This window comes from Leptonychotes weddellii, chromosome 6 (genome assembly GCF_054177405.1).
Source record: "Leptonychotes weddellii isolate Sample4059 chromosome 6, ASM5417740v2, whole genome shotgun sequence".
NCBI lineage: Eukaryota > Metazoa > Chordata > Mammalia > Carnivora > Phocidae > Leptonychotes > Leptonychotes weddellii.
The window spans coordinates 138,221,753-138,235,015 of NC_138374.1; the positions used below are offsets into that span (position 1 = coordinate 138,221,753).

Genomic DNA, 13,263 nt, shown 5'->3' on the forward strand with positions numbered 1-13,263 from the left:
AAAAAAAAAAAAAAAAGAAAAGAGGTGTAGGAATGAAAGATAATCCTGTGTCTCCCTTCACCATCATCCTAAGGTTGCCTATATCCATCCCTGACCAAGAGCATAAGGTGGCACAGAGAACTGAGTATTAAGGCAAGGAGCTCCCACAGTCACAAAACTTTGACTTACATTAGGCCCAAAGCCATTCAGATTTGAAGGTATTACAATTTCATTGCCCATCAGGTCTGACTAGCCTCCAAATTAGGTCAGATAAGTACACTCTGCCTTAACAGCACCTGTGTACTTGTGAAAAGGAGCTGTGAGATCACATGAAAGCTGAGCTGTGAGATCCAACACTACCTAGTCCAGCTCCCACATGAGCAGGAGAGGGAAGGAAAAACATCAGGTTGTATTTTCCCTTTTTAAATTGTATCCCTCTCGGGACACCTGGGTGGCTCAGTCAGTTAAGCATCTGCTTTCAGCTCAGGTCATGATCCCAGGGTCCTGGGATCGAGTCCCCTTTCAGGCTCCTTGCTCAGCAGGGAGCCTGTTTCTCCCTCTGCCTCTGCCTGCTGCTCCCCCTGCTTGTGCTCTCTCTGGCAAACAAACAAACAAATAAATTGTATCCCTCTCTAACCCAAGATAGCTATCAGTGATTAGAGAATCAGTTCCTCCAGCAGCTAAGTCCCGCTTACCCAGCGCAGGTGAACAAGCAGCAGCACAGCATCCTAAAATTCTAGATATTACTTTCTACTCAAAGGAAGAGGTCTCTGCTGAATCAACAGAGATGCAAGCAGTAAACAGCAGCTAGCTAATGAGCACACTGACAAGCATGGTATAGAAGGATCCCCCCACTACGTGCTAGTCTTAAGCTAATCTTGGGTGAGTTCCTTAGCCTCTCTAAACCCTGGTTTTTCTTATCTGAAAAATAGAAATAGGGGCGCCTGGGTTGTTCAGTTGGTTGGGTGTCTGACTCAATTTCAGCTCAGATCATGATCTCAGGGTCCTGGGACTGAGCCCCATGTCAGGCTCCGCACTCAGCAGGGAGTCTGCTTGAGATTCTCTCTCTTCCACTCCCTCTGCCCCTCCCCCACTCATGCTCGAGCTCCCATGTTCTTGCATTCCTCTCTCACAAAATTAAATTTTTTTTTTAGATTTATTTATTTATTTTGAGAGAGCGTGAATGAGAGAGAGAGAGAGAGTACATGAGTGGGGGAGGGTCAGAGGGAGAAGCAGGCTCCTCGCTGAGCAGGGAGCCCGATGCAGGACTCGATCCCGGGACTCCGGGATCATGACCTGAGCCGAAGGCAGTCGCTTAACCAACTGAGCCACCCAAGCGCCCCAAAATTAATTTTTTTAAAAACCCTATTCCTATTACACAAGATAACATATGTGAAAACATCTAGCATACAGTCTCAGTTAAATTATAATCTGTTCTGGGGCGCCTGGGTGGCTCAGTTGGTTAAGCGACTGCCTTCGGCTCAGGTCATGATCCTGGAGTCCCTGAATCGAGTCCCGCATCGGGCTCCCTGCTCAGCAGGGAGTCTGCTTCTCCCTCTGACCCTCCCCCCTCTCATGTGCTCTCTCTCTCATTCTCTCTCTGTCAAATAAATAAATAAAATCTTAAAAAAAATAAATTATAATCTGTTCCATTTGTGAAAAAGCTCAGCAACTGCACAACCAAATCTATGAAGAACAGACCACTCCCCAACATCTGCTACTACTTCCTTTTTTTTTTAAGATTTTATTTATTTATTTATTTGAGAGAGAGAGAGAGAGAAACAGCATGAGAGGGGAGAGGGTCAGAGGGAGAAGCAGGCTCCCCACCGAGCCGGGAGCCCGATGTGGGGCTTGATCCCAGGACTCCGGGATCAGGACCTGAGCCGAAGGCAGTTGCTTAACCGACTGAGCCCCCCAGGCACCCAATCTGCTACTACTTCTAATGGCATGTCCTTGAAGATTCCTGAAAACTGAGCCCTCCTACTATAGGACACGGGTTAAGTCCCTGACCAGGCTGAAAAGCTTCCTCTCCTAATTACCCTCTGTAAACGTTTGCCTTCTAGGAGAGAAGAGGAAAGGAAGGGTACGGGAGGTGGGAGGAGGCCTGACTGTTGGACCTTGCACCAAGATCCTTATGCAATGAGGATCAGCCTATGGAATGGCCAAGTTTCTGGCTATGATGTAACACACAGAGACCTTGGACAGAACCAGGTTTCTCTAGGCCCCTCCTTAGTCTAAGCTCCATTCAGAGGCTTGAGTCAGTTCTATGGGTCACTGCCCAGTCAAGAACAGTGGCCTCTTGGAACAGCGAGGCCCAGCTAAGGATGTAGGAAGTAGGAGAGTCCAGAATTTGGATGCACGGATAAAAGTGATGAGGAAAGAAATGTGAGGGCCAGTCCTTTCCAGGCAATGAAATGTAAAAGATGCTGCTCTTTCCAAACTACAGGAATCATTTTTCCAAACAGGGATGGGAGAAGGAATTACAAAACTTTCAGACCGACAGAAGGACCACATCCTGTCAAAGAGGGCTGTAGGAAGTCAAAATCCCTACAAACAAGTAGCAGTACCCTGCTTCCCCCCCAGTCCCCAGAGGCCCTTAGTAAACATGGAATCATACATGCAGTTGCCAACAATTACTGGCAGAGTGGCTCTGTTCAGAGTAAGCCCTCCATGACAGCACCTCAAAGAGCTGAGTAAATATTTATCATCTCTAGGAGCTTCTGAAATAACTTTTCTAGTACCAAGATTACCTGACCATGTTCTCCATGACAGCAGCAGTAGACAGAGCAGGGGCAGAGTAGGGGAAGGCCTTCTAGGTTGCCAGTATATACCTGAAGCTTAGGACTGAAGTTAGAGAAATCCCTCTAACCTCCCAGTTTCCGCTCCCTCAGACAAGTGAACATACAGTCTGGAAAAAATATATATTAAATACTGCTCTCTTATTGGAAGACAGTGGCCCTGAAAGAGCAAACTCCACTGTCTTCAGTAAAAGAAGGTATGTTCCAACCTACAAAATCCCCAAGAGCCCACATCAGTAAGGAGTTACTGAATAAGCTGGGTTCCAAGTACTCTACAGCCAAGAGTCACTTATAAGTGCAATGAGGATTTTGGGGGAAAAATTAGAGATGACTCAAACCCTGTTCCCTGGAGATTCTTCAGAGACAAGGTATGAATTACCCCTTGGAGAACACCTATAAGGGATGTACCTCTACCCAATGCAGCCCTAAGACCTGTCCATAGCTTAAGAGGAAGTTCTGACTTGTTTGAGCCACAGCTCCAACTTTCAGCCTGACTTCAAAGTAGACCAGGTCCTTCCCAGAGAGGAATGAGCAGGAGCTGTGGACCGGGAGACTAGGAGTTGCATGTTCTAAACGCCTCCAATCTCTGGCACTATTTTTTTTTTTTAAGATTTTATTTATTTATTTGACAGAGAGACATAGTAAGAGAGGGAACACAAGCAGGGGGAGTGGGAGAGGGAGAAGCAGACTCCCCATGGAACAGGGAGCTCGATGCGGGGCTCAATCCCAGGACCCTGGGATCATGACCTGAGCCAAAGGCAGACGCTTAACAACTGAGCCACCCAGGTGCCCCTCTGGCACTGTTTTTATCTCATTCCCCAAATTGGAATGGGATGGGCAAGAATTTCCCCTTCAAAGAAAGAAACAAGGCCAAAGAAAAGAAATGATGCAACAAATGCTCCCTTGGGTAAGAGTCACAGCTCCTGGCTGGGATGTTCTTCAGCAGTGTTTCATACACCAGGAGTCTAAGGGGCCTTTCCTCATCACACTCAGCTATAATGACCCCAGCCTCTTCACTACCAGGTTTTGGGGGTGCCCTTTTTTTCCACCTTCCTTATGGGTATGCTAACTCAGTCTTCAGATGATAAGCTCTGCAAAGCAGACTTGGGTCTCCCTTATCCCATTTTCCTATGAGACAGCACACAGGAGGCATCTACCATTAGGAAGCTACCTCTGTGTTCCTGGGCAATAGGTAGGCCTGTGGTGGAAAATACCACACCAGAACAAAGAGACCAGTCAACAGCAGGTTTTGATAACTTCTGTATGCAGAGCTCTGTGGGGAGACCCAGAGGAAGAAGCCAGCAAGTCTTGCCCTTAGGGACACTCTGGTCCAGTGGGAACCACACACATGGGTTAAAAACATGGAAAATTCAAATGCAAAGGGTAAAGGCCAAAGAAGGAAAAGGGAGAGCCAAGAAATGCTGGGAAACATCTACACCAGGAAGGACAGGAGGAAAAGAAGGGGGAGAGGGAGAGAGAGACCCTCCCTCCCCCTTCTCTCTGGAAACAGTTGAAAGTTCACTCTCAGTCCAAAAAAGCAAAAAAATAAATGCTTCCTCTCTTTTATGGTCCCCTCCTGCCCTATCACTGAGTCCCCTAGCAAACATGTCACTGTTCAGAACAGGATGCTGTACTACTCTGTGGTACAAATGAGCAGAGGCAGGATGAACCCTCTAGCAATCAGGGTGGGGAATAAACAGATTTTTGTCCAACGCCTGGGGGCTTTTCCCCTCCACCCAATCTGGTGGAGGGATCAAAGGCAGTCAACTATTTTCTTTCTACAATTTTAGAGATGCTGTACCAGAACACTGGGCTCAACAAATACTTTGACAATGACAATGGCCATTTCTTAAAAAGTGGATAATTCAAAGTGCTAGACATTCCTACAGTCATTTTTATTTGTTTCGGGAATACATTATTTTTAGTAGCATTGTTTATTTTCCTAATTGTATCTACCTTAGCTGATAAAAACAACAGCAGAAAAACTTTGATTTCTCTAAATGCACACAGAATTAGGGGGGAGAAGCAGGATGGAAAACCAGCCTGTGAGCAGACATTTGCCAATGGATGATCTGCAAAGTTATATCCAGCCACCTTGATTTGCAAAGTTCATTTCTGCATATACATTCCATCATTTTGTATCTGAACCAACACTTTTTTTCAAATCTAAACTATGAATTCCACCTATCTGCCTGCCCACCCTCTACTATCTGATAAAGGGCAGTGACAAAGTTAGAAGCAGGGAAATGGGGAAGCCTGCGGGCTCAGTCGTTAAGCATCCACCTTCGGCTCAGGTCATGAACCCAGGGTCCTGGCATCGAGTCCAGCATTGGGCTCCCTGCTCACTGGGGAGCCTGCTTCTCCCTCTCCCTCTGCCTGCCGCTCCCCCTGCTTGTGCTGTCAAATAAATAAATTCTTTAATAAAATTTTTAGGGGCGCCTGGGTGGTTCAGTCAGTTAAGCGTCTGCCTTCGGCTCAGGTCATGATCCCAGGGTCCTGGGATCGAACCCCATATTGGGCTCCCTGCTCAGCGGGGAGTCCACTTCCCTTCCCCTCCCTCTACCCCCCCATTCATGCTCTCTGTCTGAAGCTCTCTCTCTCAAATAAATAAAACCTTTAAAAACATAAAATCAGGGGCGCGTGGGTGGCTCAGTCGTTAAGTGTCTGCCTTCAGCTCAGGTCATGATCCCAGGGTCCTGGGATCGAGCCCCACATTGGGCTCCCTGCTCCGCGGGAAGACTGCTTCTCCCTTTCCCATCCCCCTGCTTGTGTTCCCTCTCTTGCTGTGTCTCTGTCAAATAAATAAATTATTAAAAATAAATAAATAAATAAAAAATAAAAAATTAAAATAAAACAAGATTTTTTAAAAAGCAGGGAAATGGTCAGGGAAGAGCCAGACCCTGTTCTTGCGCTCTTCCTGTCCCTGGATAACCACAGAGTTGAATGCACTAGGTCTTACAAACAGCTTAGCAGTCCCTTCTCAGTTCTGGGTCTCCTATTCCTGTGACTCTACCCGAGTAGCAGCACTCTGGGCTGTCAGGGACAAGAGGAGGGGAACAAGTTGGGGAGTAGAGGGTCAACTACCCTGTGTGACTTCACTCGACCCTCTTTCTCAGCACCCTCGCGTGTGTGCTATCAGCTTCTGAAGGACAGAAGCTGTAGTTGATGGTACCCTAACTAAACATCACTGTTCCCTGGGTCTTCAAATGCCCAGTGCACATCGCGCTCAACTGACTACATCCACATGAAGCCAGTGCGGACTCCTGTCAGCCCCCCAGACACCTACACACCTACACACACACACCCACACACACGCACACACACACACGGTACTTGTCAACTCAACACGGGACCCCGTCTGAAGCAGGACAGGTATGAAGGATACGTGTGGTCTCTGAGTGGAAAAGAATGTCAAAAATAAACTCGGCAGATCTGGACGGTGCTTCCCTTCCTCATCCACACCCCCCCACCCATCCTCATCCTAGTGGCGGCTGTTGCTATGACAACCTGTCCAGGAAGTTGGCCCGCGCTCCTTCCTTCTGGAGCAGGAAGTCTGGAGCGGTGCTCGTGCTGCCTCAGAAAACCCCTGAAGGCCTCCTCCCGACCCCCCACCCCGTACCCGCTCCGGTACCCCTCCTCAGCCCAGTTTCTTAACTCCCTTCCCCACCCCCACACCTACCTCCTCTAACTCATCCTTGGCATCCAAACTGGTTGAAAGTAGCAGCCTCCCCCCTCCTGGGGCTCCTGCTCCCGCTCCTCCTCCACCTCCCGCTGCTCCCGAAGCAGCTGCTGCTGCTGCCCCCTTTCCCTTCTGTAACTCCATGGCTGTGGCCAAGAGACGGGAGGAGGCCAGGGGGTGGACGGGCAGGAAGTCCTAGAAATTACGAACTCCGGGTGCCAGAGCCTGGGGGCAAGAGGGACGAGTGGGGTCGGGAAGGGTCCCCGTGCTGTCCGCCCCGCCCTCCTCTCCGAAAGGCCGCTCCTGTGGAGGACGCGAAGGCGGACGGCCCTCTAGGTCCCGTGTCTGGAGTGGCAGTGCTGAGGGAAGGCCGCCAGCTCCCGGGTGTGCTGGGGTGAGGGTCTGCACCTCCGGGGAAGGCAGGAGAGGCCCTGAAGTGGAAGGGGAGCCCTTTCTGGCTTCTGACGCTAAGAGAGGCAGAGAAAATCCTAAGTTTCTGCCTCAGGAGGTGAGGGAAAGAGGAGTCCTGCCCCTGAGGTAGGGGGTAGGAAACCTTTCTGGCTGGGGCCCGAAGGGCTGGGGAGCGAGGTTCCTTTGGATCCGGCCCCTAGGGGTGAGGGTGAGGCAGTGAGCGCTACAGGAGGACACGGAGGACCAGCTTCTCCCCACACCACACACAGGCGGCCATGGTGGAAGGGCGGGGGGCGGGGAGGCTGAGGGCGGCGGCGGCGGCGGCAGCGGGGAGGACTCGCGGAGACCGGAAGCGAGCGGCCTCCGGCCCGGCCTCCGCCAATCGCGGCTTCCGCGGTGGCGCGGAGCCTCTCAGGGGCAGGGCGACGGCGGCCGACCGGCCTTTTCCCCGGCTGCCAATGGCAGTGAGACCGGCCTGATGGACAACCAGAGTGACCAATCGCATCCCCCGTTCCTCTCGGGGGGCGGGACGGGAAGACTTCTCGGAGAGGGGTGGGAGCGCGAGGCGATCAGGAAGGGGAGGCTGCGCCTGCGCGCGCTGACGGGCTTGCCCTGGCGCGCGTGCGCGGCGCTAGCCTCCGTCTTCCTTCCCCCTCCTTGTGGAGCGTGGGTGGGTGCGAGAGCTTTTGCCGCGTCCCCACCTGGCCTAGGAGAGCGGAGGCCTTGCGCGAGCTGACCGTACAAGGCGGGGAGCGTTGCCTAACCCTCGCCGTCCCAGGACAGAGACCGTCAGGTGGCACGGAGCCAGCTCCCAGAGCTGAGCGTGCATCGCACAAGTAAGCGTGTGCTCACGCGAGTGCCGTCAGCTGCGGCAAAAAACAGTGCATGGACCCACTCGGGCAGTCCAGATCCCTAGAGTCGTGCCCGCACTAGCCGGGTTGCTGAGTGACAGAACCATCTCCATCCTTGTGCTGAGGCTCTGGGTCTGACCCCTGTCGCTGAAGTCGTCTCTTACCCACAGCCCAGGGAGGCCCGGCGCGTGTATTGTGAGCGCGGTGTATCCCTGAGTGCACTTCTGCTTCCTGGCCCGACAGCGTTTTCCATTTCCTCAGGGTGTGAGATTACTTTTATTTTTATTTTTTTAAAAGATTTTATTTATTTATTTGACAGAGAGAGACAGCGAGAGAGGGAACACAAGCAGGGGGAGTGGGAGAGGGAGAAGCAGGCTTCCCGCTGAGCAGGGAGCCCGATGCGGGGCTCGATCCCAGGACCCTGGGATCATGACCCGAGCCGAAGGCAGACGCTGAACGACTGAGCCACCCAGGCGCCCCAGTGAGATTACTTTTTAAACTGAAATTGTACAGATATTAGTTAACACCACAGGGGATTCTATTTATTGCTACACTTGTTAGGGCTTAATATTTTAGCTATCTATACACGTGCATGGGAATGGTGTGGATAATCCTTTCAATTGACTCTCATTCATTACTTTATTGTATATATTAACTCTAAGACCTTAGGCAAGTTATTTTGACTTTCTATAAATTATCCTGCCTGTAAAATGAAGCGGACTGGCTGATCTCTACCCTTATAGCTCAGAAAGTTTCGTTCTGTTTGACTGTGCTTTGGATTCCTTCTAGGTGCACAGCACTGCATTAGTCTCTGAAGAATACATACTTGTCATTACAATAACATTACTATGGGTCACTGAAACACAAAGATACATTAGGCGAACAAAGAAAAGTTAGGTTTAAAACACTGTGTTCATGCTTCTCTTTGTGTGTGGGTTTTTAAAAGTGGGAACTGGGGAAATAGACACCCATATGTGTAAATACAGAGACTATCTCTGAAAGCATACACAAAACCCCAGTAATATTTGTTGTCTTTGGGTAGGAGACTGGCTGCCTGGGAGATGGGGTGGGAGAGAAACCTTTTACTGTATATGTTTTTGATGAGTTTTGGAACATTGGTGAGGTCCGGAGCCCATGGCCAAGAAAGAATTCTTGAGATGTCTTTGGTGCAAAAAAAGGTGATTTTATTTTATTATTTTTTAAAGGTTTTATTTATTTATTTGTGAGAGAGAGAGCACAAGCAGGGGGAAGTGGCAGGCAGAGGGAGAAGCAGGCTTCCTGCTGAGCAAGGAGCCCGATGTGGGACTCCATCCCAGGACTCCGGGATCATGACCTGAGCTGAAGGCAGATGCTTAACCGTCTGAGCCACCCAGGTGCCCCAAAAAAGGTGATTTTTTTTTTTTTTTAAGATTTTATTTATTTGACAGAGAGAGAGACAGGAAGAGCAGGAACACAAGCAGGGGGAATGGGAGAGGGAGAAGCAGGCTTCCCGCGGAGCAGGGAGCCTGATGCTGGACTTGATCCCAGGACCCTGGGACCATGACCCGAGCTGAAGGCAGACACTCAACCACTGAGCCATCCAGGCGCCCCCAAAAAAGGTGATTTTAATAAAGCACGGGGACAGGGCCTATGGGCAGAAAGAGCTGCTGCACTGGGGTTGTGAGGAATGGCTGATTATATATTAGGGAGTTGGGGGAAGTAAGGAAAAAGGGAGATGTCCAGAAGGACTTTGATATGCTAAAGAAGACTTTCAGGATACTGGAGGCCTTGCCATTGTCAAGGTGAGGTTGGTTTTCCCTCTAGTAAAGTATTAACATTAAGACAGTTGGGGGTTTGGGGTGCCTGGGTGACTCAGTCAGTTAAGTGTCTGCCTTTGGCTCATGTCCTGATCCCAGGGTCCTAGGACTGAGCCACACTCTCTGCTCTCTGTTCAGTAGAGCCTCTCTCTCCCTCTGCCTGCTGCTCCCCTTGCTTATGCGCTCTCTCTGTCAAATAAATAAATAAATCTTAAAAAAAAAAAAAGTTGGGAATTTTCTGGAGGAATATTACTATCACAAGTCCTTGTCAACGGCTACAGTTGATAAGGAAGTTTAATTTTACCTGCATTTCCTTTTACCTTTGTTTTCCACATCACTATGGAGGGGAGGGTGATGTTAGGGCCCAGGAAATTAAGTCTATGGATCTCTGGAAGTTAGGCTATCAATAAGAATGCTTTTTCCTTGTAAATCACTAAGACATTTGTAAACTGAGGGAGACTCATGTCCTGCAGGACTGTGATCTTTATCAGTTAACCATTTGTTTTTCCTTTCCCCCAGTTTTAGGGCATCCAGGAGGGCCTGAGGAATGTCACAAGTATCCCACAGTGGTGGTGGTGGGGGGGGGGTGCAGGGTGTTAGCTTGTGCTTTGTCCTCAGCTTGCCTTCTGCTCCCTCATCACTTGGGTGGTTTTTTAATTAAGCACCATGTAAATGTAGTACTTCTTTAAAAATACCTTACTCAAAAATACCTGGCTGACTCAGTCGGAAGTGCATGCAACTATTGGTCTCAGGGTCATGAGTTTGAGCCCCATGTTGAGTGTAGAGATTAAATTTTTTAAAAGCGGGCGCCTGGGTGGCTCAGATGGTTAAGCGTCTGCTTTCGGCTCAGGTCATGATCCCAGGGTCCTGAGATCGAGCCCCGCATCAGGCTCCTGCTCAGCGGGGGGCCTGCTTCTCCCCCTCCCTCTGCTTCTCCCCCTGCTCATGTTCTCTCTCTGTATCTCTGTGTCTCGAATGAATAAATTAAAAAAATCTTTAAAAAAAAAAAAACTTTTGTAATAGTCAATATTTTGGGGCCCCTGGCTGGCTCAGTCTGTGGAGTGTGCGACTTTTGATCTCAGGTTCTTTTTTTTTTTTTTAAGATTTTATTTATTTATTTGAGAGAGAGAGAATGAGAGAGAGCACATGAGAAGGGGGAGGGTCAGAGGGAGAAGCAGACTCCCTGCTGAGCAGGGAGCCCGATGCGGGACTCGATCCAGGGACTCCATCCAGGGACTCCAGGATCATGACCTGAGCCGAAGGCAGCCGCTTAACCAACTGAGCCACCCAGGCACCCCTTGATCTCAGGTTCTTAAGTTAAAGCCCATGTTGGGTGTAGGGATTACTTAAAAATAAAATCTTAAAAAAGCAAAACAAAAAATATATATGATAGTAGGAAAGCATACCTCCCTTTCTCCAATACTTTAGTCAGAAAATAAGCTCTAATTTTATACACATTTTTTTAAATTAAGTAAGCTCTACACCCAACGTGGGGCTTGAACTTAGAACCCCAAGATCAAGAGTCACATCCTCCACGGACTGAGCCAGCCAGGTGCCCCTTTTTTTTACTTTTTTTTCCCTTCTTATATACATATGAATAAAATGAAACTTATCAAGAGCTTGCTACATGCCCTGCATCATTCCAATACTTCATGTTTTAATTCATTACACCTTGATTTAAGTAGTATTGTCTTCTCCACTTTACAGATAATAAAACTGAGGCACAGAGAAGTTGTTGGTTGTTGTGGGTTTTTTTTTAAGATTTTATTTATTGGGGTGCCTGGGTGGCTCAGTTGGTTAAGCATCTGCCTTCGGCTCGGGTCATGATCTCCGGGTTCTGGGATCAAGCCCCACATCGGGCTCCCCGCTCAGTGGCGAGTCTGCTTCTCCCTCTCCATCTGTGATCTCTCTTGCTCTCACTCTCTCTGATAAATAAATAAAATATTTATCACAAGTAGGTGAGCAGCAGGCAGAGAGGCAGGGGAAGCAGGCTCCCTGCTGATCAGAGAGCCCAATGGATGTGGGGCTCATCAGGACCGTGACCTGAGCTGAAGGCAGATGCTTAACCGACTGAGCCCCCCAGGCGCCCCCACAGAGATGTTTAATAATTTGTACAGGTCATATGGTTTAGGAAATGTAGGACTTAGGAAATGTAGAACTGAATTGTGTCCCTCCAAATTCATATGTGGAAGCCCCCAGTGTGCTGGTATTTAGAGACCAGACCTCTGGGAGGTAATTAGATTTAAATGAGGTCATGAGGGTAGGGCCCTCATGATGGGATTAGTGCCCTTATAAAAGGGCCCTCCCTTACTACACAACAGGTACACAAAGAAGAGGTCATGTGAGCTCAGGCAGCAAAATGGTGATAAGTGCAAGCCTCCGAATGAACCCTACATTGCCTGCGCTCTGATCTCAGACTTCCCAGCCTCCAGAACTGAGACATTTCTGTTGTTTAAGCTACCAGGTCTATAGTGTTTTGTTGCAGTAGCCTGAGCAAACTAATATAGCCAGGATCTGAACCCAAGGAGCCCCAGGGCAAGCACACTTTACCCCTACATCGTACTGCCACTTTGTTAATACAAAGTGGAAAAATGGAGTGATTTGGAAATTTCTAACTTACAATTCTACCTTTTTTTTTTTTTTAACTTACTAAAGTAGGGGCGCCTGGTGGCTCAGAGATAGGAATACTCTCCTATCAACTAAGCAGACTTATCCAGCATTATTACGGGCACGGGGTTAGAGACTGTGTGAACATACCCTAAATTCTGAGCCCTGGAAGCATGTAGTTAGTACAGGAGAAACAAGGTTTGAAATATACAGAGCCAGAAACTAGTATACGGAAAATCCTTCCAATCATCAGATTTGTGAAATTGCAAAGGGAGGATTTGACTGTCACTGATGCCTCGTCAAAACTGAAGGTCTTGGGGCACGGGGGTGGCTCAGTTGGTTAGGCATCTGCCTTTGGCTCAGGTCATGAACTCGGGGTCTTGGGATCGAGCCCCATATCAGGCTCCCTGCCTGGTGCGGAGTCTGCTGCTCCCTCTCCCTCTGCCCCTCCCCCTCTTTGTGCTCTCTCTCACTCTCAAATGGATAAATAAAATCTCAGGGCGCCTGGGTGGCTCAGTCGTTAAGTGTCTGCCTTCAGCTCAGGTCATGATCCTAGGGTCCTGGGATCGAGCCCTGCATCGAGCCCTGCATCGGGCTCCCTGCTCCGCGGGAAGCCTGCTTCTCCCTCTCCCACTCCCCCTACTTGTGTTCCCTCTCTCGCTGTGTCTCTCTATGTCAAATAAATAAATAAAATCTTTAAAAAAAAATAAAATCTTTAAATATATTTTTTATTTTTATTTTTTAGAAGATTTTATTTATTTGCCAGAGAGAGAGAGAGAGAGAGCGCACAAGTAGGGAGAGTGGCAGGCAGAGGGAGAAGCAGGCTCCTGCTGAGCAAGGAGCCAGATGCTTATATCTTTTTTCTTCTTTGATGAAAATTGTGCAAAATGTAATTTATCATCTGAACTCCTGGTAAGGCATAAACATGTAGCAGTATTACAAATGGCAAATTTGTGTTTGAAGTTGTATGCTTTATGCATCCCACTTATTGGTAACAAAAAATAAATTTCACTTAACTCTGTTATAGGAAAGACAATTATTTTTCTATTCCCACCATAGAATATTATATTACAAAATCATTGTCATATGAAAAGGCTATCAAAGAATATGCAATAAAAAAGTAGGAAGTAATATAGACATGC

The 13,263-nt window shown here is 48.5% G+C and overlaps 1 protein-coding gene and 1 long non-coding RNA gene across 4 annotated transcripts in view; one reads left to right on the plus strand and one right to left on the minus strand.

The window, feature by feature from the left end:
- The window catches only part of INTS3 (integrator complex subunit 3), a 41,990-nt gene extending 34,760 nt beyond the window's left edge, over positions 1 to 7,230 (minus strand). Inside the window, exons 1-2 of one of the 3 annotated variants that reach the window (XM_081825559.1) lie at positions 7,010 to 7,230; positions 6,457 to 6,651 (exon numbers count right to left, since the gene is read on the minus strand). In XM_081825559.1, the coding sequence (XP_081681685.1) occupies positions 6,457 to 6,600 (144 nt within the window). In that variant the 5' untranslated portion in view covers positions 6,601 to 6,651; positions 7,010 to 7,230. Of the gene's footprint in view, positions 1 to 6,456 lie in introns of all 3 variants that reach the window. The other 2 variants (XM_081825558.1, XM_081825557.1) reach the window with 2 other exon arrangements.
- Positions 1 to 12,115, plus strand: part of LOC145722416 (uncharacterized) — a 130,724-nt gene extending 118,609 nt beyond the window's left edge. Inside the window, exons 2-3 of the long non-coding RNA XR_014146717.1 lie at positions 9,106 to 10,596; positions 10,823 to 12,115. This is a non-coding gene — a long non-coding RNA (uncharacterized LOC145722416). The remainder of the gene's footprint in view (positions 1 to 9,105; positions 10,597 to 10,822) is intronic.
- The last annotated feature ends 1,148 nt before the right edge of the window (positions 12,116 to 13,263 follow it).